Source organism: Cervus elaphus, chromosome 2 (assembly GCF_910594005.1).
Source record: "Cervus elaphus chromosome 2, mCerEla1.1, whole genome shotgun sequence".
NCBI lineage: Eukaryota > Metazoa > Chordata > Mammalia > Artiodactyla > Cervidae > Cervus > Cervus elaphus.
The window spans coordinates 4,721,804-4,747,082 of NC_057816.1; the positions used below are offsets into that span (position 1 = coordinate 4,721,804).

The 25,279-nt window shown below is 56.9% G+C and overlaps 1 protein-coding gene across 2 annotated transcripts; it reads right to left on the reverse strand.

Annotated features, from left to right (window-relative positions):
• Positions 1-95: 95 nt before the first annotated feature.
• Positions 96-25,276, reverse strand: IGHMBP2 (immunoglobulin mu DNA binding protein 2). 2 transcript variants are annotated; one of them, XM_043924474.1, is made up of 15 exons: positions 25,108-25,276; positions 23,297-23,466; positions 20,484-20,667; positions 19,812-19,909; positions 16,182-16,345; positions 14,996-15,196; positions 13,001-13,148; positions 9,220-9,394; positions 7,518-7,700; positions 6,001-6,119; positions 5,494-5,588; positions 4,516-4,639; positions 3,126-3,929; positions 1,667-1,839; positions 96-1,145 (listed from the first exon to the last, which is right to left on the reverse strand). In XM_043924474.1, exons 1-15 carry the CDS (start codon positions 25,191-25,193, stop codon positions 948-950), a joined length of 2,922 nt encoding a protein of 973 aa, XP_043780409.1. In that variant the 5' UTR covers positions 25,194-25,276; the 3' UTR covers positions 96-947. The 2 variants fall into 2 exon arrangements, with proteins under 2 accessions (XP_043780409.1, XP_043780416.1); XM_043924481.1 differs by lacking the exons at positions 23,297-23,466; positions 25,108-25,276 and having other exon boundaries at positions 20,480-20,619.
• Between the last annotated feature and the right edge of the window lie 3 nt (positions 25,277-25,279).

Sequence of the window (25,279 nt, forward strand, 5' to 3'; positions counted from 1 at the left end):
CACCTTGGGAAAGGGGGTGTAAACCCATCTAAACCAGGCCAAAGTGAGAAAACAGAACGTTCATCAGAGACACAAAACAAACGTGCTGCGGCTGCGTGCGTGTTTTCTTTAATTTTTAAATAATTTATATTCCTTTGGAACAAATAAAGCTCTGAGAATAAAGTAAAACATCCATCTGAGGTTCTCTTCAAGAAGGGACCCTGGAGCAGCCCTCCGGGGGCTTCGGGTCTGCAGGCTCGGCTAGGCCAGAGCTCTAGAGCGCTCTTCCACCGTGCACAGTGCCGCGGGCGGGCGGGCACCAGCCAGGGAGCTTCCTAAACCACACCCAGACATGACCTCTGACCTCCAGGGCACCAGAACAGCCAGAGTCACCTCGGTTGCCCAGCAGGGTCAGGACAGGGTCACTGTGGCCCCCAGGGAAGAGAGAGGGGAACCAGCCCCGGTGAGGTCACAGCCCCACTGCAGGCTGAGCCGCGAGCGGGGAAGTTTGGGAACAGCGCTGGCTCTGAGATGTCGCCTGTGCCCATCTGACCGGAAGGGCCAGGAGCTGCTGCCCTGGACCGTGGGGCCATTACCTTCAAGGGGTCACAGGCGCAGGTCCAAGTCCAGGGGAGTGCACGCCCCGGCAGCAGCAGCCCACGACGCACCCCGGATGGCGGGCCCGCAGGAGACCCTAGGGGGCAGGGGTGGGGGGGCACGAGGGCTCCCACCCATGACCACAGCCCTGAGAAGCAGCCTTGGCTGAGGTCGCCCAGCCTCTCCGCCTTGCCCTGGCTCGTCAGAGCAGCTCATTGCTGGGTCCTCAGCAAGCACCTCGCCCCGCGGCCGGGGGACGACGTGGGTCTGGCTGCCACGCAGCCGCCAGGAGCCGCCATCAGGAAGGGAAAGGCACTGCAGGTCCCGCTGGTCCCAGACCCAGAGGCTGTGGGGGCGGCAGGGCGCCCGCCTCACTTCCCCTTCTCCTTCCTCTTGCTCCGCCTCTGGCCAGTCAGCTCGTCCAGCTTCTTGTCCAGCTTCCTCTGCAGCTGGGCCCGCTTGGCAGGGTCCAGGAACCTGTCCTTGGTCCCACTGCCGGGGTAGAGGACCCCTTCCCGGCTGATCCTCTGCCGAGCATGGGCGCGAGCCCTCTCCCCACAACCGTGGACCTGGGGGGACACAACAGGCAGTGCTGGGCCGGAAGTGGGGCCAGAAGAGGCCCCAGTTCTGCCAACGCAGAGCTCAGGGGCCATGAAGCCCCAGCGCTGACCTTGGAGGGGCTCCCTGCTCTTTCCACACGCTCTCACCCACAGGCTCCTGGTGTGGGGTGGCGGGGGAGGAAGGGTCCACGCCCTGGCAGGGCTGGTGGCTAGAGCCTCAAACCCTTCCTGCCCCCCTGCGTGGGGCTCAGCCCAGACCCTCCTCCACGCAGACGGCAGTGCAGGGCGGCGGGCTCCTGCCCCTCCCCGGCAGGGCGGGATCCACTCAGAGTCACTCACACACGCACAGGCCCAGCCTATACCCGCATGACACGCAAATGCACAGGCCCACGGGTTGTGTGTGAGCGTGCACACAGGCCCAGAGCCTGTGTGCGGGCCTCTCACACACACACACAGGCCCATGGTTTGCCTGCAGCCCACCCGCCCCGGATCTGGAGACAAAGCCCGCCGCTCTCCCGGGGGGCGCAGACCTCGGGCAGGTGGTGGCCGAGGCAGTAGCGGTGGCCACAGTGCGGGCAGAGCTGGCCCAGGGTCACGACGCTGACCGTGCACTTGGCGAAGCTGCAGGTGTTGTCTGCCTTGATGGCCGCCGAGACCAGGGCATCAAAGTCCTCCTCGGCGGGCAGCTCCCTGGCTGCAGGGCCTGCGGGGAGACAGGCAGCAGTCATCCCAACAGGCGAGGACAAAGAAGTTGGACACGAACTCCCCACAGGGCCCGCGTCTGCCCGTCGAGCAGCCTGGCCCGACCCCTGCCCTCGGGGCCACTGCGTGTGAGCGGGTCCCTCACCAGCCAGTGACCGTCACAGGACGGTGCAACCGGGAGCTGGCAGAGAGGGCAGGCAGGCAGGGCATGCTCCTCAAAGCTCACCCGCATAAATCCAGAAGAGCATTTAAATATGAGGACATCCTTTACGTTGCTGACTATAAACTCAAATCCCTGGACTAACCCTGCCATCCACAGAAACAGTGTATTAGTTCACAGTCCTGTGAGGAAACCTAAGATCTGTAAGCAGACAATTGTGTGGAAATCCTTTAAAGTTGTAGGAAAACACTCAGAAGGGGGAAGGAGACACGATTATAATTCCTAGATGACATTAATTCTGGCGGCCTGAAGAAGCCCTGGGCGTCAGCTCCACTGAGGTGGGCCGTCTCCCTGGGTCCCTGTTCTCAGATGGCCCCGCCCCACACCCTCCTCCGAAGGGAGGACCATCCCGCGGCCACGCCCATGCAGTCCCGTGTTCTGAGCGTGGTGGAGGCAGGAGTGGGGTGTCCACTCCCGTCGGGGAGGTTGGCGTCTCCTGTCACCCAGCGCAGAGCCCGGCACACAGAGGCCACTCACGACGCGGAGCGAGCGCACACAGGCCCGAGGTGGAGAGGCGGCTCTGGGCTGTGCTCCCCGGGGCTCTGGGGCCCGGGGAACAGGACCAACCCCACAGCCTTGCCTGGAGAGACGCGGCTGTGACAAGGGCCCAGAAGAGCCAGGCCGTGCCCTGGACTCTCAGCCTCCGCACAACACTGCGTGGGGGTGGGAGGCGGGCGGAGCGAATAGCCCGCGGGCGCCTGGCAGAGGCCAGTGCGACTCTGACGGCGGAGCGCACCGCCCTGCCCGGGACCCCAGAGCCCGCGGAAGGAGCGCCGAGGCCTGTGGCTGCCTTGACCCTCTGCGCCCCCAGGCCCTGCCCGCCACGGCTGCTCCTCCGGCCCTCTCCCCGCAGGAGGCGCTCTGATGGCCCGGCGGGACCCCGCACGAGGGCCCGGGAACAGAGGCCGCCGAGGCCAGCGTGGCCCGCGGCGGCTTGGGGCTCAAGATGCAGGACCCAGGCAGGGGCCCCGCGGGAGGCGTCCTGCTTCCTCACGGTGGCAGAGGGGGCCTCACACTCCCAGTGGAGGGGACGCCACGCCTGTGCTCCCTCGAGCCGACCAGCTTACCTCTCGCGTCTTTCTTCTTCTTCTTTTCCGGTAACTTCCGGGGCACAGGGCCCGGGGCGCGGGGCCCCTCCCTGGCCCCCGCCCTCTGCAGTCTCTCCAGGTGCAGCGCCTTCAGGTCCGGCTGGTCCTGGCTACTCGGCTCCCCGATGGGGGGCTCCGGCTGCTCGGAGCTGGGGGTCTTGGGACACAGAGGGGCTCTGCCGCCGGGCCCCGCAGCGGGTGCCGGAGCTGCGGGGGCGGGCGGGACCCTCTTGCTCACCGTGACGAAGCGCTCCCTCCCCTTCCCGGTGCTGTCGTGCCTCAGCCCGAACTGCTCCGCGATCTGGTGGACCCGCAGCCTGTCGTGTGAGTTCAGGGAGGCAGGGAACTCCAGCTGCGTCTTCTCGCTCGCCACGAATTCCGCGATCGCGACCCTGAAGCCGTCTGCACCATCTGTGCTCCCGGCGCCGTCCCGGCCGCCTCCGTCGAGAATGGGCTGAGGCTGCGCCTCGGAGGAGCCCAAGGGCGTTCCGCTGGTCTTCCGGCCCGGCCCGGTCCCCCCAGGGGTCCTCCTGCCAGTCGCCGCAGAGCCCCGGGGCTTCCCGCCTGCCTGGGCGCCCTCGTGGGAGTAGTTCTCAGGGACGATGTCGTCGAGATACTCAAAGGCTGTGCGCACCTCCCCGTGCTCCGTGAGGTAGTCAACCAGGGTCTTCAGGAAGGCGTGGTTGCTGACTGTGCGGGAGTCGCAGACCACGGCCACGTGGCGCCGTGCGCGGGTGACCGCCACGTTGATGCGCCGGTCCTCGGCGAGGAAGCCCACCTCACCTGAACACAAGCCCAGTGCGCAGAGAGCAGAGACTAAGGGACAGGAAGGCAGGCTCCCCCGTCCGCCGCACCCCCCCCCAGATCCGCCCGGGCTCCGTCCACCCCGCGTGTGGGGTCCCGTCCACAGGCTCCCCCGGGCTGCTGTCTAGGACGGTTCTCTAGTCCTGCCTGGGGCTCTGGCAGTGACGATTGCCGCTCGTTCCCAAGGTAGTACAGAGTCCTCTGCAGGAGCCCAGAGCCAGGACACAGCCCAAGGCCGCGGCCAACACACGAGGGGCCTTCTAGTGCGCTCCTCCCCGCCTCAGTTTACCCCCTCCTTATCTGTTTTCAACTTGACAGAGCCCGTTCACTAACAACTGTTTCTGGGGAAAAAATCCTTACCCGCTGGAATATCCACAAGCCCTGGCTGCAGAAACCAGACCCTTGGGGCCAGGAGATGAGCTCTGGGCTCTCGGGGCCCCCCTCCACAACCACCTCGAGAGGCTCGTGAGATCCCAGTTCCGCAACCAGGGATCAAACCTGGGCCCTGGGCAGCGGAAACACTAAGTCCTAACCACTGGACTACCAGGAAGCCCCAGCCCCGCACCTTTCCTGTTGGATCTGACGAAGGACAGGATCACAGCCTCCTTCTCCCGGCCCTGGAAGCCGTCGACGGACCTTATCTCAAGCTCCGGATGCCTGTGCGCGAGGCTCTGTCTGAGCAGGTCCACCTGCAACACCGAGCCAGGCCTCGCCACACAGCTCAGGTCGGGCGGCCCAACTCACTGCCCTGCAACCCGGCGGAGGCCTGGCCTGCACAGCCACCCGGCCCAGGGGGCCGCAGCCGCCTCAGGGTGATGGCTTCTGAGCACCTCGCTTCCCACAGGCGTGCGCATGAACCATAAAGCGGCACACAAACGTGGCAGGGGTGACCCACACCCCAACACAGACACTCACGCCATCACGGCTTTGGCTCAGACACCCCCAGGCCTGATGCCTCTAAACCGGGATGGCATCTGATCCACGGACCTCACGATCTGTGAGGCAGGTGCGTTCTTCCTACCAAAGGAGACAGGCTTTGCTTTGTGAGCATATGGGCCCTGAGAGGGGAGATGGGAAAAAAGCCCCAAAGAAGGGAGGAGACGTCTAGAGCATCTGCTGCCCACCACCGCACCCTTCTCCAGGCAGCACCCCCGACCTTCCCTGGGCAGCCTCCAGAGACACCCAGCCCTGCGGTGTTCCATGAGCTGGAGAGCCAACTCGAGAGGGAGCAAGAACCTGGCAACTGGCCACAGCCACCAGCTCAGGTATGGGCCAACCTGAGCCAGACTGGAGACTCGAAGGCAAGGCTCCCACGGGTACACCGTAAGACAGGCCACCCCAGGAGCGCGTGGCAGGACGTCAGCCTGAGGCTGCCCGGCCCCCAAGGGCAGGCCCGAAAATCAGCTGGCACAGGGAGCCAGTGAAGCCCGGGACGGGGTGGGGAAGGCACTGCCAGGGGACGGGCGGACAGACGGATGGGGGCTCTTGCTGAGGTCACCCTGCCCCGCCGGCCCCTCTGGTGGGGGGCCACCCCGACACGCACCTGCAGGTTGTACGGCGTGATGACGGCGATGTCGGCGGCCCGGACACCCGCGTCCACCAGCGCCTGGACGTGCAGGCTGACAAGGCGCACTTCACCTGGGGGGGGATGGACAGCCCTTCAGCACGAGGGGCGCACTTCACGGACACCCGTCACCAGAGCTGGTTTTCTAAGCACTTTTCCAGCTGTGACGACAGGCGGCTCTCACACTCGGCTTGCAGTGGCCTGCTGGGAGGGGACGCCGGATCCCACACTCGAGGCCCAGGGCCCGCCACGGACGGGGCTTCCTCTTTCAGGGCAGGAGCAGCTGTGCCCCCTGCCCACCTGGCTGCCCCGAGGGAGGCCCCTCACTGCCGGGCCCCCTCTGCCTTGACCTGGGCCCGCCCGCCCGTCAAGCACGCCCACGGTGCTGCACCTCCCGGGGCGCCTGGCTCAGGACCCCCGCCCCTGCCCTCCCGCGGCTCCTCTCTGACGCCGGCTGCTGAGAAGGGCCCGAGCCAGCCTGCTCACCGGGGTTCCCTTTGGACTGCTCGTCCTCCTCCTCCAGCTCCAGCAGCCCGCAGCCGGCCGTGTCCACCAGCAGCAGGGGCAGGCCCGTCTCCTCGGTGGCCGCCACGCCCGGGAGGTCCCTGCACTCAGGCCGACACCGAACGTGGGAGGCCCTGGTGACAGGCAGGGCCCCGCCGCCCTTCCCGCCCCCTCCCCAGGTCTGACCCCACACTGGACAGCAGGGGGAGGGGAGCACAGTCATCGTGATCGGAGGACTTCATCCTGGAGGAGCCTGACCTGGGGCCCCGCCGCCCTTCCCGCCCCCTCCCCAGGTCTGACCCCACACTGGACAGCAGGGGGAGGGGAGCACAGTCATCGTGATCGGAGGACTTCATCCTGGAGGAGCCTGACCTGGGGCCCCGCCGCCCTTCCCGCCCCCTCCCCAGGTCTGATCCCACACTGGACAGCAGGGGGAGGGGAGCACAGTCATCGTGATCGGAGGACTTCATCCTGGAGGAGCCTGACCTGGGGCCCCGCCGCCTTTCCCACCCCCTCCCCAGCCCTGACCCCACACTGGACAGCAGGGGGAGGGGAGCACAGTCATCGTGATCGGAGGACTTCATCCTGGAGGAGCCTGACCTGGGGCCCCGCCGCCCTTCCCGCCCCCTCCCCAGGTCTGACCCCACACTGGACAGCAGGGGGAGGGGAGCACAGTCATCGTGATCGGAGGACTTCATCCTGGAGGAGCCTGACCTGGGGCCCCGCCGCCCTTCCCGCCCCCTCCCCAGGTCTGACCCCACACTGGACAGCAGGGGGAGGGGAGCACAGTCATCGTGATCGGAGGACCTCATCCTGGAGGAGCCTGACCTGGGGCCCCGCCGCCTTTCCCGCCCCCTCCCCAGGTCTGATCCCACACTGGACAGCAGGGGGAGGGGAGCACAGTCATCGTGATCGGAGGACTTCATCCTGGAGGAGCCTGACCTGGGGCCCACTGCCCTTCCCGCCCCCTCCCCAGGTCTGACCCCACACTGGACAGCAGGGGGAGGGGAGCACAGTCATCGTGATCGGAGGACTTCATCCTGGAGGAGCCTGACCTGGGGCCCACTGCCCTTCCCGCCCCCTCCCCAGCCCTGACCCCACACTGGACAGCAGGGGGAGGGGAGCACAGTCATCGTGATCGGAGGACTTCATCCTGGAGGAGCCTGACCTGGGGTCCACTGCCCTTCCCGCCCCCTCCCCAGCCCTGACCCCACACTGGACAGCAGGAGGAAGGGAGCACAGTCATCGTGATCGGAGGACCTCATCCTGGAGGAGCCTGACCTGGGGCCCCGCCGCCTTTCCCGCCCCCTCCCCAGCCCTGACCCCACACTGGACAGCAGGGGGAGGGGAGCACAGTCATCGTGATCGGAGGACCTCATCCTGGAGGAGCCCGACCCAGCGCTCTGGCCAGAAATCCGGTCTCAGAGGCAACCTTCACACCCACATCTTTATGGAATGCGGTTCGGGGACACGGGGCGGGGCACAGCCGAGTCACTCACCTCAGGAGGTGCCCGGCCACGGAAGGGTGGGCGGTGAGCTGACCGTGGTACAGGGCCTCCGAGGCCCAACGCGCGATGGCCTGGTGCATGCGGTACTGCACTGTCAGCATCCGCACCGCCCGGGCCCCGTGCTGCTCCGCCAGGCGCTCCATCAGGCTGAGCGACAGCCCGGCCAGCGCTGCCCTGCCCGGGGAGAGCAGCCTAAACCGGGGGCCGGGCGAGGGGCAGGCCTCAAAGGGGCCCGAGCCCCGAGTGCAGCCCGAACCAGGGGCCGGGCAGGGGGCAGGCCTCAAACCTCAGCCCACATCCCTCCCGGAACTAAGGGAACGGCCTCCTGGAAGTGGCCACGTCAACCAGCGAGCCGCGGAGCCGGGATCTAGCTGGGCCACCTGGCACAGAGCCGTCCTCGGCCCACCGAGGGACAGTGCCGGGCCCGCCGCAGGCCCTGCGCTCCCTCCTAACCTCCCTGGGTTACCGCTGTTCAGTACAGGCGCCTACCAACAGCAGGGCTGTTGGGTGTGAGGAGTGAAGGGACCCCAATCCCAATCGCAAACCCAGAAACACCCAGCATGAACCCACCCCACACGTCCCCCCAGATCACCCGACATCCCCCAGAGACACAGTTCCGTGCGCCTCCCCGAGGGCACGCGGCCCACAGAGGCCCGCTTCGCAGGACCCCTCAGGCCTCCTTGGGAGCCAGCTGCTCAGCCGAGGCCCCCGAGCCCTCCTCCTGGACAGCGTCCATGCCCACCCCTACCCGGACATCTGGCTCCCACAGGACAATCCTCCAAAGTACGCTCCCATCCCCCCTTTATCCAGCCCAAAGTCCCCTCCAGATCCTCACTCTGAAGCCCCAGCGACTGGACGCCCTCTCCCTGTGGGACCCTGACCTGCACACCCCTCAGCTCTGAGGTCCCCACTCCCCTCTTGCCGGCTCCACTGACAGCCTTGCTCACACGCCCAAGTCTCACACCTCCACCTGACACCTTAGGGGACGCCCACTCAGGCGGGGCCTGGGCACACGCCAGGCAGAGGCCACGGGATGGGCGCCAGGTGACCCACCCTCAAGGAGCTTAGGGTCTGGCCGAGCTGTCGTCTGCAGGAATGAGCATGGGCGCACGCGTGGATGGCACACCCAGGGGTGAGCAACAGCTCTGTTCCCGGAGCCGCGGCCCCGGGGGTGTCACGGTGTGACCACCGGCTCACACCAGCGTCCACACGTCCAGAGAAGCCCTAAGCTCAGAGTTCCCACCGTCAGCTCCCACTCTGCTTCACCCAGGCCCCTTCCACAGTCCCCATAGAGCCCGAAGCTGGGGAAAGGCTAGTGACCTCCACCCCCACCACCTGGTGACGGGCCTGCCACCCGCCCTCCAGCCCTGCCCGCTGCTGACCTGGGCCAGCCAGCCGCCCTCCCCGCCCACCGCACCCCCACCTCTGGGGTCTCTAAGTCACACACTGTGAGACCCTACTTCCTCTGTGTGGGTGTAACTGAAACTGCACCTTCAATCAGAACGACCCCAGGGTCTTCCCTCCCCTAAGTGGGGGCTCGGACGCTGAGGGAGCCACCTGCCCCCCACAATCTTAAGTCACTCCATGGGCCGGGCTTCCCCGCTAGTCCAGGGCCTCTGGGTGAGCCTGGGCTTCTGAGCTGGACTTGGAGGGATGCACAAGGGGGTGGCAGGTGAGGGGTGGGGAGTCTCACTTGTGGGAGACGATGGTGGGAGGCAGCTGCTTGTGGTCTCCGGCCAGGATGCACTTCCGGGCCTTCAGCAGGGGTATCCAGCAGCTGGCTTCCAGGGCCTGGGCACACTCGTCAATGACCACCACATCAAAGTGCCCATCGGGCAGCAGCTTCAGCGGGCCATCCGCAGAGGCGCCTGGTGGGAACCGGAGCCGTGAGCCTTCACAGAGGTGCTGGCAGCTGCAGTCACCCCGGACGAGACCCAGCGAGCCACCGGTTCAGTCTGGCTGCTCACTAAAGCTTGTGTGATGTGTTTGCCTCTTGGAATAAGGGTCAGCAAGACGTGCCGGGGCTCGTGGTTCCAGCCCCTGTGTTTAAGTGTGAAGCAGTGCGCCCTGGCCATGGGCCAGCCCAACGCTTCATTGACCAAAGTCAATCTCCCTTCTGGGGCTGGGACCCCAAAGAAGGCTGCCTTAATTCTAAATACTACTTCTGTATCATTTTCTGAATTTAGAACTTAGTTAATTCTCTTTTTAGGTGCTTTCCTGGACACAAAAAACAATTAACTGCTGGGTGAAAAATCACCATGTACCCAAGGACACAAAACCACCACACCCAGTTCCCCCTTCCTGGGCACAGAGCGGCTCTGGGGTCCCGGGACCTGGGGGCCTCCGTCCAACCATCACCTGCCTGTTAGCGAAGGGAGCAGGGCTGCAGCAGCGCCCAGGATAAGGGGCCGCCCGGGAAAATTGCTGGACGGACAACAACCCCGGAGCAGAAACAAACCGGGGGACGGAAGACGACCTGCCCTCCAGCGTCCCACACGGTACCATTTACAGTGGTCAGTTTCCAACAAAAAATTATAAGACACATGAGGAAATGAAGTATGGCCCACTCACAGATGAAAAGCGATCAACAGAAACCATTCCTGAGAAGGCCCAGATGGCGAACTTACCAAACACACACTTTAACATCAGCTACTTTAAATGTGTACAAAGAGAAGAAGGAAGCCTCGTCTAACGAGATAAAGGGCTGCCTGAGAATGATGTCCAACCAAGACTATCGATAAAGGGACAGAAATTATCTTAAAAAAAAACAACCAAAACTCACATTATTAATCAGTTATACTCTGGTATAAAATAAAAAGAAAAAAATAAATGATTTAAGCCGTTAAAAAAAATCACACACTCTGCAGTTGAAAAGTATGATAACTGAAATTCACTGGAAGAGCTAAACAGCAGATTTGAACAGGCAGAGGAACCAGCAAACTTGAAGTCAGGCCAACTGAATTATTCAGTCGGAGAAACTGAACAAAAAAATAATGAAGGGCAATGCCCAGCACCTCGGAGACCCATAGGACACCGTCAAGGGTGCCAACAAGCACATCACAGGAGCCCGAGAAGAAAAGGAGAGAGAAAGGGGCCAAAGAGTATTGGAAAGATAATGGAAGTGGGAAGCTTCACAAATCTGACCAAAAAAACAGCACACGGACCTAGGAGACTCAACAAACTCCACGTGCCTAACCCAGAGGGAGTCACAGGAGACTCGTCACAGTCAAGCTGCCGGAAGACAAAGAAAGCAGCGGATCCTGAGAGAGACTGATGCTGCCGTCTCGTGAGAAACCATGGAGGCAGAGGGCAGGGGCGGCACATTCATACGACTCGCACTGTCAACCGAGGACGCTGCCTCCAACCAAACAGTCACTCCAAAACAGAGGAGAAAAAAGGTACCCCCAGATAAAGAAAAGCTGAGACCTGCCCTTCGAGAAATATTAAAGAGAGTCCTTCGGGGTGACATGAAGGACACTAGAGAGGAACACAAATTTACAAAAGAAGCAAAGGCACCAATAAAGGCAACGACACGGGTAAGTGTAATAGACAGCATGACAGTATTTGTGCGATTCTGTTTTCGTCCCGTCTGATCTAAAAGAAACCAGACAAAGCAATAATTAGAGTAAATCAGCAGCTGGGCTCTGTTCCTGAGAGCAGCCCCTGTGAGAGGCTGCGGCAGACAGACCCTCAGGGCCACCCACCCAATCCTGACCCTGGCTTCCCAGCAGCCACACCCCGTGCAGCCCCCTCCCTGAAGTGTGGGTCAGACCCGGGCCTTGCTTCAAGCCAGCAGAATACGGCCAAGGTGATGGGGGGTTCAGGTCGTGGGGACGTTACCGAAAACTGTAACCCATCTTGCTACAACACTCTTCCTACTCGCTGGCTTTTAAGGATCAAGTGGCCCCATCAGAAAGGCCTAAAGCCGCCAAACGTGGTTTCCAGCTGGAGTGGCTGTTTTTACACCAAAGCAGACTTCAGAAGCCTTCCCGGGGCCTCAGGGGTAAGAATCCGCTGCAGTGCAGAAGACACAAGGGACAAAAGTTCAATCCCTGGGTCGGGAAGATACTCTGGAGGAGGGCACGGCAACCCACTCAGGTATACTTGCCTGGAGAATCCCATGGACAGAGGAGCCTGGTGGGCTACAGTTCATGGGGTTGCAGAGTCGGACACAACTGAACGACTAAATAATAATAAGATTTCAAAAAAAAGAACATACTAGGGATAAAGAAGGTCGTTTCAGGATGACAACTGGTTAATTAATAAAGAATACATAACATTCAAGCCCCTAATAAGACAGCTACAGAGGACATGGGGCAAACACTGGCAGAACTCCAAGAAGAAAGAAACAGATGTACAATTACAGTTGATTTCAACACCCCTCTCTCGGTAAGTGATAGGACAAGAAGACAGGACATCAGTAAGGGTACTGACTTGAACCACAGTATCAACCATGACAGGAAACTTCAACAGAACCAGGGAATGCATTCAAGCATGCACAGGACACTCACAAAGACCATATTCTGGACCATGAAACAAGTCTCGATGAAATGATCCAAGTTGTACACAGTATGTCCTCTGCCCACGTGGAATTAAGTGAGAAATCAACCATAGGAAGATACCTGGAAAATCCCCAAATATGTGGAAAGAGAATGACACGCTTCTAAACAACGTGGGTGAAAAAAGAAGAGGGAAATGAGACGGTATTTCACAATGAATGAAGACACATCAGAAGTTCCGGGAAGCCACGGAAACAGTACATGGGGCAACATTTATAACACTAGACGCCTACAGCATAGAAGATGACGGTCTCAAATCTATACAAACCGAAGACCTCCACTTCCACCCGAAGAAAGGAGAAACTAAGAGCAATCTAAACCCAGGCGAGCAGACAGAGAGGAATTAAATGGGAAATTTAATTTAATTTCAGAGGAATTTAATTCCAGAGAGCATACGAACCAATGCCGCGATCAATGAAACAGAAAACAGGAAAATTACAGAGAAAACCGCTGACACCAAAAGCTGGTGCTTTGAGGAGATCAATAAAATTAATATCCCTCTTGCCAGAAGATCAGAGGGAAAAAAATAGGATACAAGTTACCAATATCAGAAGTGAAAGAGGTAACACTGTCACAGATGCTACAGATGTTTTTTTTAAATGACAAGGGGTTACTGTGAACAAGTTTATGCTTGGGAACTGAACAGCTTAGATTAAACAGACAAATTCCTTGAAAGACACAAGCTCACTTGAGGAGAGACACCCTGAATATTCTATGACAATTAAGGAAACTGAATTTGCAATTAAAAACTTCCTGAGGAAAAAACTCCAGACCCAGAGGGGCTCCACTGGTGCTTTCTACCAGATTTTAAAGACAACTCTGTGAAACGCTCCCAGAAAGCAGAGGAAGCGGGCACACCCTCGACCCTGCGCGGGGCGCCGAGGCGGGCGGGGCGGTGGACGCCGGGCCCCTCACCTGTGTTTGTTGCGAGGACCACACTGGCCGCCGCCAGGCTCTCCAGCATGGCTGCCTCCTCCCTGTCCTTCAGCTCCTTCCTCAGCAGCTTGATTTCATCTCGAAAATTACTCTTCTCTCTCTTATCCTGGGTCTTTCTGTTTTTCGCCTACAAAGGAAAGGAAAGATAATAATTCTGACTTGACTTTGCTTTTCTCAGCTCTAATTCACAAAGCACTTTTATTTATCATCAATTGGTCCACTTCCCTAAGGTCCTTTGAAGGTGATAAAAAGTCAAAATTCTTGGGACTTCCCTAGTGGTCCAGGGGCTAGGACTCTGTGCACCCAGTATAGTAGCCCTGGGTTCGATCCCTGGTGGGGGAACTAGGGTCCACATGCCACAACTAAAGATCCTGTGTACCTCAACTAAGACCCAGCGCAGCCAAATAAATAAATACATTATATATATTTTTTAAAAAGTCAAAAGTCTTTCCTGAAAGAGCAACAGATCCATGTAGGTGATGTCCTGACTGGCCTCAGGGCCCTCAAACCCCCTGTCAGCTGGGGGAGGCCTGGGGGAGAGTGAGGGGCCCCGAGGACAGTAAACTCAGCCCAGGGGAACCAGCCCCGCCCTGCACTCATCAGAAGTGCTCGGGAAGAAACAGCGCCTGCTGCTGCAGGACTGGCTTTCAGTGGTATACAGAAAGGGAGGCTGACTTTCTCTCAGTTTTCCACACTCGTCAGGAGAGTAAAATATTTGCCGCAGCCCCTAAATGTTCACCTAGACCTTGACTTACTTCCATACTCGAAAGACACGTAACCCCTTCCTTACTTGTGGTTTCTACTTGGAGAAGGTATTTCGGTAGGAGTGACAAGCGGGACGCCTACCTTACGGAGAAGAGAACCCTAAAAAGCACGAGTTGAAAAAGGAACAAGGGGGACGTCCGTGGTGGTCCAGTGGTTAAGACTCTGCACTCTCTTCAGTGCAGGGGGCACGGGTTTGATCCCTGGTTGCGGAACTAAGATCCCATATGCCCTGCAGCTCAGCCAAAAAATTAAAGAATAATCGGGACCAAGAAAACGAATCCACCCACATGTGCGGTGGCATGAGCCCCATCAGTGCAGAGTCCTCCGGCGTCTTTAACCGTGAGGGACCCTGCGAGCGTCCTGTCTGCCCCCAGCGTTCCCACTGCCCTGCGGGCCTCGGGGAAGGCTGAGTCTCCTCGCCGGCCCTGTGAGGCCTGGACACAAGGAGGTGGGCTGGCGGTGAGCAAACACAGGGCGGGCGTGCAACTGAGGGAATCGGGGGCTGGGGGGACGTGTAACCTAGGGAACCAAAGAGCGTGAAAGTTCTAAAAACTCCGCTTCCCACTGACCCGTCACCTACGGAGCTCTTTCTCACCAGGATTACATTCCACTTTTTTGTTTTTTTCTTTCGGCTTAAGCTGGGTCTTCACTGCTGTGCGTGGGCTTTTCATTGCGGGGGCTTCTCTCGCTGGGGAGCTCGAGAACACAGGCTCAACAGCTGTGGAGCACACGGCCTTTGTTGCTCCGCAGCACGTGGGGTCTTCCCCATCAGGGGTCACACCTGTGTCCCCGGCACTGGCAGGCGGATTCTTAACCACTGGACCAGCAGGGAAGCCCCCACATTGTGTTTTATATTAATGGACTAAAAATTTAGAGAGGACACGTATTTTCTGAGTTTTTACTTTTGGGCTGCTTTTTTTTTTTTCCTTGTCATTATTATCCAGCCAACATGCCAGACACAGGGAGCCCTTAAGAGCAATGTTTCCTGCAAGACAACTGCTCGCCTCTTCACAAAACTACCCTGAAGACAGTCAGTCCCCATTCAGTACTGAGCACAGGTCTCCATCAGATACAGGCAGGCCCAATGTTTCATCCCAGTCCGTGACTCGGCGAAGGCCAGAGAAACACCAGAGGGTGCCCACTCGCTCCTGGCAAAGACCGCAGACCAGAGAACCACATGAGGAGCAGACACGGCCGAGAGCTACTCACCCAGGCCTGGTCGATGTCCCTCCTGATGTCGGCCACGATCCGGGCGCCGTCGCTCCGCGCTAAGACCGCGTCCAGCGAGTGCTGCTGGATGGAGTCCAGGAGGCGCGCCGGGTGGCCGAGGCGGAGGATCCGCTGCTTCCGCTGGGCCAGCCGCTCCACGAGATTGTCCACGGCGATGTTAGAGGGCGCGCAGCACAGGACCTGCGGGGGCACAGCTCAGGCTCGGCCTGGGGTTCCTTCCTAAACGAATCGCCTAAGTTTACATTAGAACAAGCGGAAGAGAGGAGGGTGGAGCATGAACAGCTGGTAACGCTGCGGTGTAAACGTCCGCTGTAAGGACTGGTGCAGATGGCCTGAAGGACACGCTGCTGCACACGGACACGACATCCGGGTTCTAGACCTCAGGTCAAAAGAACCTACTGGGCTCCCAAAGACCAGAAAGGTTGACTGGCAACCAGAAGGAAAGGCCTCGAAGTGTCCTGGGATGGTCAGTCAGGGCCGGGACACCCGTCTCTGTGAGGACTGAAGGAGCAAACGCTGCAAAGGCTTAGACAGGTGCCTGGTTCGTAAGAAGGACCCAGGGAACGTCGACCTACAGATGTTGACTGTCACTGCTCCAGTTCTTACCCTTATCCAACATTTACAACCCAGAAAGGTTTCTTAACAAGCGTTTCATGTGCTCGGAATCCACAATGACTCGTGTTGAGGTTGAAAGAGCCTCTCTCAACCATTAACAATCTACGTGAACAGTAACACACACCGTCACATCCACATCTCAGGAACCGGGAACCTGCCATCTGCACAACAGGACCCTCGAATTAACCAAAAAAGGCCTGTCTCCCATCCGGCCACACAGCCTTCTCCCGAAGGACACGGACGGGCCCGGCCACCTGCATGCCCAGCAGGGGCCTGAGCACACAGCACGGGTGCTGAGCGCGTGGCTCCTGGGCTGTGGCCTGGCGGACAGCGCCCCAGGCCTCCCCAGTCCAGACCCAGGGCCCCGAGTACAGGCCCACACCCCCGGGGCTGTCAGACACCGACAGGGGCGCAGCCTCGCGCTGAGTCAGTTAACGCGTGGGCACGTTCCTACATGAGTCCTGGAACCCAGACTGGGGCCCCTCAGGGGCCCGCGAGTGCGGCAGACCCGAGTGACGGGTGTCGGCGGGGACTCGGCACCCACGCCCACCTTTGAGCCCCGTTTCACAGCTTGAAGGATGATCTCCACCACGGTGGTGGTCTTCCCAGTTCCCGGGGGCCCATGGATGATGGCGAGTTCCTTCTGGGACAGCGCGAACAGGACCGCTTCCTGCTGGGAGGCATCCAAGGCGGGGTTGCAGAAGGTCAGCGGGGCTGCGGGACAAGCGACAGTGAGGCTCGGGCTCCCCGTGACCCGGTGCCACTCCCTCATCCCCACCCCGATGGAAACACAAGATGCCATGTGACGGGGAGAGAGCTGGCCCTCCCCTGGGTCAGCAGAAACACAAAGTCAACCTGCTTGGCTTTCAAAAATCTTCCCCCGGACAGGAATCCGCAGGGCACCCCCCCCAAACCGGCCACCCGCTGCTGCACCAGCCAGCACAGCCTGGAGTGTTCACCACCTGTCCCATTACTAACCAACTCATGCTCCAGAGAAATGGACTCCTGGGAAGTAAATGTCTCTTGGAACATATCTGTTCCCACCCTAGTGTTCCTTTTCACGTGCCCATAAAACAACAAAAGCAAACAATGAAAAAGAATCACTAGCAGATCCAGGACGGTATTTCTAATCTGAATCTTCCGTAAGTGAGACCAACGGTCTGCCTCGTAAGCTCTGTGCTCGGAGCCGGAGCCGCTGGGTCCAGCCCCGAGTCCGCAGCCTCCACCCTACGGTGCCCACTGCCGAGACGACTGTGCTGGCTGACCATGCAGGCTCAGGGTAAGACCGAGACACACTTGCAGGAAGCATGGGAACCTATGAGTCGGAGCACCTGCGTGCATCCTGGCCCTTCACATCGCGTCCCTGCCCCCTGGATGCCGGAGACAACCAGGGCACAGTGTGCAGCTTTTAACACAGCGAGGATGGTGCTCAGAGCAGCCTCTCAGTAACTGGGTGGCGGAAATAAAATCTTCTTTGAGAAAACTAACAGGTTGTAATTGTATAGGTGTAGCTCTTGCTGTTGTTCACTTGCTAAGTTGTGTCCCACTCTTTCACGACCCCATGGACTGCAGCCCTCCACACTCTTCTGTCCATGGAATTCTCCAGGCAAGGATACTGGAGTGGGCTGCCATTCCCTTCTCCAGGGGACCTTCCCAACCCAGGGATCGAACCCAGACCTCCTGCATTGGCAGGCAGATTCTTTACCACTGAGCTACCAGGGAAGCCCAGAAACAAAATCTCATTTAAATGTACTTTCAGAATTTGAGAAAGCGTTGAGCTGGCCAATAAGTTCGTAAGATGTTACAGAAAAACCTGAACAACCTTTTTGGCCAACCCCGTAGGAAGCAGCCCTGAGCTCAGAGACAGCACCGCCAGGGTACCAGCACAAGGCTGACCAGAAAAGAGTGCGGGGTGGCCCCGTGTTAGAACCACTGAAGAGACGGTGCACAAACCGGCAAGTCCGATGTCTGGAGAACTGTTCAGTGAAGGGCAGCTGCTTGACGAGGTAACAAACCCCTCCCAAAATGAGGTTCTCCCAGACACTGAAGGAGACGAGAGAGTGCACAGACCACCGTGAGTGAGAACAGTGCGGGGGGGTGTGTGTAAGTGAAAGAGACGCCCTGTTCTACATGGATGTGGAGAAACAGCTATCTGAATACACACGCCCATCAGTGAGGCTAACTCTATGTGACGGGTGTTTTAGTGATTTCCCTCCCCTTATTTACATGCTACTTTATTTCCAAATGTTCTGTGACGAACACACGTCACACTTACAATCAGATATAAGCTGTCCTCAATTTGAAGGACACAGAAAAAATAATCAGAGGTATTGAGGACTGAGATTCTTCAAATCATAAAAAAATGCTATCAAGCATAAAGCACTGGGTTGGCCAAAAGGTTTGTTGAGATTTTTCCGTAACATCCTATAGGTGTTACGGAAACGAGCACCGTCTCTGCTTTGTTTCAGGGAACACGAGGTGCCCTGGTTGCAGCCGGCATCCAGGGGAGCAGGGACGCGGTGTGGAGGACCAGGACACACTCAGGAGCTCTGGCTCCGAGGCTCTGATGCAGGCGTGTTTCAGTCTCATCTGTCTGGGTGAGCACCCTGGGCCCCGGGAGTCAGCATGGTCGCCTCTGCAGTGGACAGCTCAGGGTGGAGCCTGTGGTGTCACGTTTTCCATAACACCGTATGCTGCTGCTGCTCTTGTTCAGTTGCTAAGTCGTGTCCCACTCCTTGCGACCCCATGGACTGCAGCACGCCAGGCTCCTCTGTCCTCCACTATCTCCTGAGTTCCCTCAAACTCATGTCCATTGAGTCAATGTTGCCATCCAACCATCCTATCCTCTGTTGCCCCCTTCTCCTCTTGCCCTCAATTTTTCCAAGAATTATGGTCTTTTCCAATAAGTCAGCTCTTTGCGTCAGGTGGCCAAAATACTGGAACTTCAGCTTCAGCTTCGGCATCAGTCCTTCCAATGAATATTCAGGGTTGATTTCCTTTAGGATGGACTGGTTGGATCTCCTTTCAGTCCAAGAGACTCTCAAGAGTCTTCTCCAACACCACAGTTCAAAAACATCAATTCTTTGACACTCAGCTTTCTTTGTGGTCCAACTCTCACATCCATACAGGACTACTGGAAAACGACAGGTTTGATTAGATGGACCTTTGTTGGCAGAGTGATGTCTCTGCTTTATAAAACATTGTCTAAGTCTGACATAGCTTTTCATCCAAGGAGCAAGAGTCTTTAATTTCGTGGCTGTAGTCACCATCTGCAGTGATTTTGGAGCCCCAGAGAAATAAAGTCTGTCACTGTTTCCATTGTTTCCCCATCTATCTGCCATGAAGTGATGAGACAGGATGACATGATCTTCATTTTTTGAAAGCTCAATTTTAAACCAGCTTTTTCACTCTCCTCTCTCACCTTCATCAAGAGGCTCTAAAGTTCCCCTTTATTTTCTGCCATTAAAGTGGTATCATCTGCAAACCTGAGGTTCTTGATATTTCTCCCAGCAATCTTGATTTTAGCTTGTGATTCACCTAGTCCAGCATCTAGCATGATGTACTCTGCATATAAGTTAAATAAGCAGGGTGACAATATACAGCCTTGACGTATTTCTCTTCCAAACTTGAACCAATCTGTTGCTCCTTGTCCAGTTCTAACTGTAGCTTCTTGTCCCGCATACAGGTTTCTCAGGGGGCATGTAAGGTAGTCTGGTATTCCCATCTCTTTAAGAGTGGGAATTTTTATTACACAGCTTGTTGTGATCCACACAGTCAAAGGCTTTAGCATAGTCAATGAGTAACACCCTACGGAAAAACCCAAATGAACCTTTCAGCCAACCCAATATGATCAGCTATCCTCTGTTCTCTCAGGTCACTGACACAGAAGAAATATCCTCCCACTTCAAAATAAAATATTCAGATACATTAGAAACAGCATTATTTAAAAAAAAAAAACACAACAATGGAATGAACTACTTCTTTGACACTGTGTGCAGGCAATTGACTTGTTCAAGAAAGTCACATAAAGAAGTTTATAAAAAGACACTAAATTAAACTTCTCCCTGAGCATTCACAAACTCTTATTAAAACAGCCCAAGATCACACTGGTCACAGTCACACCGGTCACAACACTACCCATAGTGACTTCAACCAGGAAAGGAAAAGCAAAAGCTCTTACGCATCTCACTGGGAGGACTGGGGTCTGATGTGCCGAAGAGGACCTCTATGAGCGAGGACGCGGGGCCAGAGTGATACTTCTTTAGGGAAATCAGAGCTCTGCCAAGGGACAGGGAAAACGAGGAGCTTAGGGACAAGTAGGATTAACACAGTGCCTGAGGCCCACTGCCGCCAGCGCCCAACCATCTCCCGAAGAGCTGTGCGCTCAGTCACTCAGTCGTGTCCAACTCGTTACGACCCCATGGACTGTAGCCCACCAGGCTCCTCTGTCCATGGGGATTCTCCAGGCAAGAATACTGGAGTGGGTTGCCATTTCCTCCTCCAGGGGATGTTCCCAACTCAGGGATCGAACCCAGGCCTCCTGCATTGCTGGCAGATTCTTCACTGTCTCAGCCACCAGGGAAGACCACCATCTCCCTCAAGGGACAGGCAACCAACCCCAGACCGCAGGTGCTTGCCGTCTTCTCCAGCAGGAATGAGATGTGTTTAGGGAAAATGTATGTGTGATTTCTGCAGAAGGCAATGGCAACCCACTCCAGTGTTCTTGCCTGGAGAATCCCAGGGACGGGGGAGCCTGGTGGGCTGCCATCTATGGGGTCGCACAGAGTCGGACACGACTGAAGCGACTTAGCAGCAGCAGCAGTACGTGTGATTTCCAGTTACGTACACTTACTTTTTCAGTCGCTTGTAAGTCACGTCGTTGGCAAGCTTCAACAGTCTGTAGGAATGCTCTTGGTCCAAACTCAGCTGGGAATCGTGGGACTCGTCAAAGGCCACGGTGACCGCTTTCTGGGTGATGCGGGTCAGGATCCCAGTGGCCAGCTGACCACCTTCATCATACAGACCCACGATGTCTCCTGTAGGAGCAAAGACCAGTTACATAAATGCTGAACAGAGTTAAATGAGAATTACTTCATTCAACAAATGCCAGCACATTTCAACTACTCTAACTGTTACTTTGATTAGAAATGAAGTCAGTAGCAGCAAAAAAAAAAAAATACTTCTAACTCACATTACATAATTAAATTCACTTGCACGAAATGAACTGTTTAACACAAACATGACAGTCAGTAAAACATTTAAAGTCTTCCTCTGAGCCTGGCACTGTTCTGGGCGCTGGTCTGTATCAGGAATAAATCACAGTCCCTGCCCTCACTTTGGGAGGAGGCGAGCAAACACAACAAGCTGGCGGGGGCAGTGCCAAGGGCTTCAGTGAGAAGAAGGGCAGAGTGAGGACATGGTCACTGCAGGGCATGTGGGACGGGCCGCTCTGCAGGGAGACAGGTAAGCAGGGCAGGCCCACACTTGACCCACACTCAAGCGAATCAGGGCTTCGCATGCCCCTCGGGGATGAGCCTGGGGCCAATCAGAGCCTGAGACTTTTGCCCCAGCAAGCTGGAGGCCCTCACTCTTCCCCACTAGACCAGAAACCAGAGAGGATGGACAGGCTGGAGCTGCCACCACATAAGGCCTGAGGAGGAGCCAACCCAGAAGAGGGCGGAGCCAAGACACAGAGAGGACTAGGCCCAGGCGACCCCTCTGAGCCCCAGAGCCACTTCCCAGTTATCACAACCCACGTGCCCCCTTCCTGTCCAAGCCCGCCTAGCTCAGGGTTTCTGTCCCCTGAACACCAACAGTTCTGACCAAACAAGAGTCCACGTGGAGATTCAGCCAGAGCCCCCCTCGTACTCACCCCCATTTATTCTGAGTCAAAGTCTACACCACATATCAACCAGGCACCAGGCATGATTTCAGTCCTAACCCATTTTCCTTCTAGGCAATGAGTTTCATCTGTACCTTGAATCTTTCCTGTCTCCCTCCCCAACTTGTAAAGGCAAAGAGAAGATGGCAGCAGTTCCCCTGGGCTCAAGGTCTGGTTCTGTGCATGGGGTGCGGGGTCTCCATGGGGCTGAGTGCTGGGGGCTCCGACACCACTGTGCCTTCCCCACCAGCCACCCTGAGTTCACATCTCTAAGCTACAGAGCCTTAAAACTGCTCCTCAGAAGATGGAAACCTAACAACAACCCCACCTATGTCTGATCGGGAGCTGGAGCAACACATCAGATTTCAGATCTGTGCTTTTCCACCTAAAGGACCGCCTTCCTCCAACTTCCTGTTTATCAGTTATTCATCAACCTCGAAGGTCCTGCACTTCCTAACTGAGCATAACACATTTTTCCTTGGGTTTTCAGAGTTTACAAACACCCAGCAGGGGCATTCGGTCCTGCCCACTTAATCCTGACGGTAAGGCCGAAAGCTCGACTGTCTTTAGAGGACAGATGACTGACTCCTGGCCCCTCAGCAACACAGTGTGAAAGATCTGACTCTGACCAGCAGCTTCCCCTCCTCCCATCTGCCTCCAACTGCAGCCAGGATTCCAACAAGCGGCGGGGAAAGAGGCCAGAAAGTCAAAATATGAAACCAACAAACCCTGTCATCACCAAATCAGGGCCGAGAGACTTTTCCAGAGAAAGTGCAGTGCTTGGCGGTGCCACTCCCTCAGTTTCCAGGTCTGACTGAAAACAAGAGTCCCAGGTGTGAGGTTAAGAAGCTTCTTTGAACTGCCCCTTCTTTCCAACATGGCTGCCACAAGTTTAGCCAAAGTATTCTTAGTACAAGGAAGGTCTGGGACTACACAGCTATGTACAACGGACCATCTGGTCCAGGGTTATGGGGAATAAGCAGGGAGGGAGATTCAAGAGAGAAGGAACATATGTATACCTATGGGTGATTCATACTGATGTATGGCAGAAAGCAACACGACATTAGAAAGTAATTACCCTCCAATTAAAAATAAAATTAAAAAATAAATATATATACTGTGATACTATGGGGGAAAAAAACGAGAAATGAGAGTCATGTGTAACCTTAAATTTTCTAGTAGCTACATTTGTGTGTTGTTATTTGTGTGTGCTCAGTCATGTCTGACTCTTTGCAACCCCATGGACTGTACCCTGCCAGGCTCCTCTGTTCATGGGATTTCTCAGGCAAGGATACTGGAATGGGTTGCCATTTTCTTCTCCAGGGAATCTTCCCGACCTAGGGATCAACCCATGTCTCCTACATTGGCAGGCCGGTTCTTTACCACTGAGACACCTGGGAAGCCACATTAAAAAACCAAAAAAAAACAGGTAATTTTAATAGTAGTTTACTTAATCTAATATATGAAAAATATTTTCATTTCAAAACATAATTGGTAGTCATAGAAATTACTATTTTTTTTTTTTAGTACTAAATCTTCAAAATCTCTTGTGCCTTTTACTTGAGCAGGAATCACTAGCCATATTTCAGGTGTTCAGCTGGTTTCTGCCGGTCTGGACAGTGCCGACCTAAACTACCAGAAAGCCTCATAACTGCTGGAATTCTAAGTGAGAGTTCTCCACTGCAATGCTTTATTCCCCAGCTGGTCCTATGTGACCAGATCTTTACAGCCCACATCTGAAGACTGCAATATTCAAAGCACATCCCTGTCAACAATGTACAGACCGGAAGTAAAGCTGCTACTGGGAAGTGCAGCGGCAGACACGCATCTCCTGGGCTCTAAGGTGACGAGCAGCCTTCCGTACAGCCCGGTCCGCTGGCTGGATACCTGCAGCTTCAGCAAACAGACGCCTCGGCTCTGGAGTTCCTTCAGAGAGACATTTTCTTGCCAGGATCTGGGAACACCCAATGTTGAGACTTCAGTATTTGTATTTTACCAGTTTTTACATCCAAACATGCAGGAGGAACAGAGGAGGCCAACGCACGGGAAACTCCATACCTGCCTCCTCTCAAACCTGTTCCTCCTCCAGCCCCCCATGCCCTCCTCGCAGCAGCCCAAGACAGCGCCTTCGCTCACCTTTGCCTTCTCTCCTGGGCCCTGTGAGTCACTGAGTCCCACCAGGGCCCTCCCATTTGTACCCAGAATCCACCCCTGCACCATCACTGCCGAGGGCCATCCTCTGCACAAGAATATAAAATAAGAGGGACGCCTCTGGCCATTCAGCAGTGAAGACTGTGCTTCCAGTTCAGGAGGCACAGGTTCAATCCCCACTTGGGGAATTAAGATCCCACGTGCAGCTCATCACACAAACACACAAAAAAAGACTATAATACAAGCTTCTTCCCCAGGTCCTTCTCAATCTGACCTCTGTGTATCTTTCCATGGGTGCTTACTCTGTACTCCCGACTGTGCTGAGCCCTTGACTTTTAGATCACTGCGTTCCCACCTCGCTGGTTTGCTGTAAGGATGATCTCATTTTACAGATAAAATGACTAAGGCTGCAAAGTCACCAGCCATAAATGATGGAGCCTGGATTCCACAGTCCAACAGGACTCCAAAGCCTCAATTATCATAACTAAAAACTTCTGAATCAAATCCTCTCCATTTAGGCAGCACAGTGGTTGAGTACAAACTCTGGCATCAGCCTGCGTGACCTCAAATCCTGGCTCACCCTCTGTTACCTGGGGCAAGTGACTTAACCTCTCTGTTCCAGCCCCCTTAGACAAAAGATGAGAATCGGTTACTGTAGTAACCGATTTAGCAGAGTTGACGTGAGGTTTAAAGAGACTGACGCCTCTGGAGTGCTTTAACACCCCTCAATAAATGTCAGCTCTCAGTTTCAGCCTTATGGGTGAAAGCCCGACATTTTCAGGGCTCCAGTTCTGGCTGCAGGGGTGCGCTGCTTTCCCACATCTCCTCCAGGAAGCTCCTCCCCGCATCCTCCTTAACCCCTATTTTTCTGCAAGTTGTGCTCAGGCACCACCGCCTCAGGGAAGCCATCCTCCACTAAGGCTCCGCAGGGTCGGCGGTCCTTCCTCCGCCTCCACAGCACTTGGCCTGCGCACGCAGCTCAGCACCTGTCAGGCTGGAAGCGAGCCGTTCGCGCCCCCACCGGCCCTGCCGCTCACACCGGTCGCCCGGGGCCCGTATTAACGACTCCGTCCCATTCGGGGCCCGGCACGGAACAGGCGCAAACACTGACGAGGGGACGAGGAGGGAAGAGGGCGGAGAACACGATGGGGATGGAAGTGGGGAGGCAGGCTGGGCCCACGGGGCAAAGTTCAGAGGGGCACTTCAGAGGGAGAAGACCCTTCCGAGGGGGTCCCCAAAACGGAACGGGCCGCCCCGGAGGGTGAAGAGGCTTCCATCCTTGGAGGCGGCCGAGCCCCCTTCACAGTCAAGAGGGCAAATCCCGGCCCTAAGCTTGTCAGGCCGAGCCCCCGGAGGCTTCATCTGTGGGGTCTCAGCTGGGAGAGGAGGGGGCTCTGGGGGAGACACTGGGCGGACCCCGAGAGGCCCGGGCCGGCGGCCGTACCTGCGCTCCTCGACCTCCGCGTCTCTCTCGAGCTCCAGCAGTTCCAACTGCTTGGTCACGAAGCTCTCCACAGGTGTCGAGGCCATGGCCGCAGGCCGGCCCGGGCCCAGAGCCGCTGAGGTCCGGCTGTCTGGCGCGCGGCGCTGCTCCCGGCCGGACCCGGTGCGTCGAC

Bases quoted from the DNA above. Each gene is read 5' to 3' on its own strand.
- IGHMBP2 (XM_043924474.1), bottom strand. From the start codon at position 25,193: ATGGCCTCGACACCTGTGGAGAGCTTCGTGACCAAGCAGTTGGAACTG. The intron at 23,467-25,107 runs GTACGGCCGCCG...GGGTGTTCCCAG, and splicing joins GCGGAGGTCGAGGAGCGCAG to ATCCTGGCAAGAAAATGTCT. The intron at 7,701-9,219 runs GTGAGACTCCCC...CTCCCCGGGCAG, and splicing joins CCCACCATCGTCTCCCACAA to GGCAGCGCTGGCCGGGCTGT.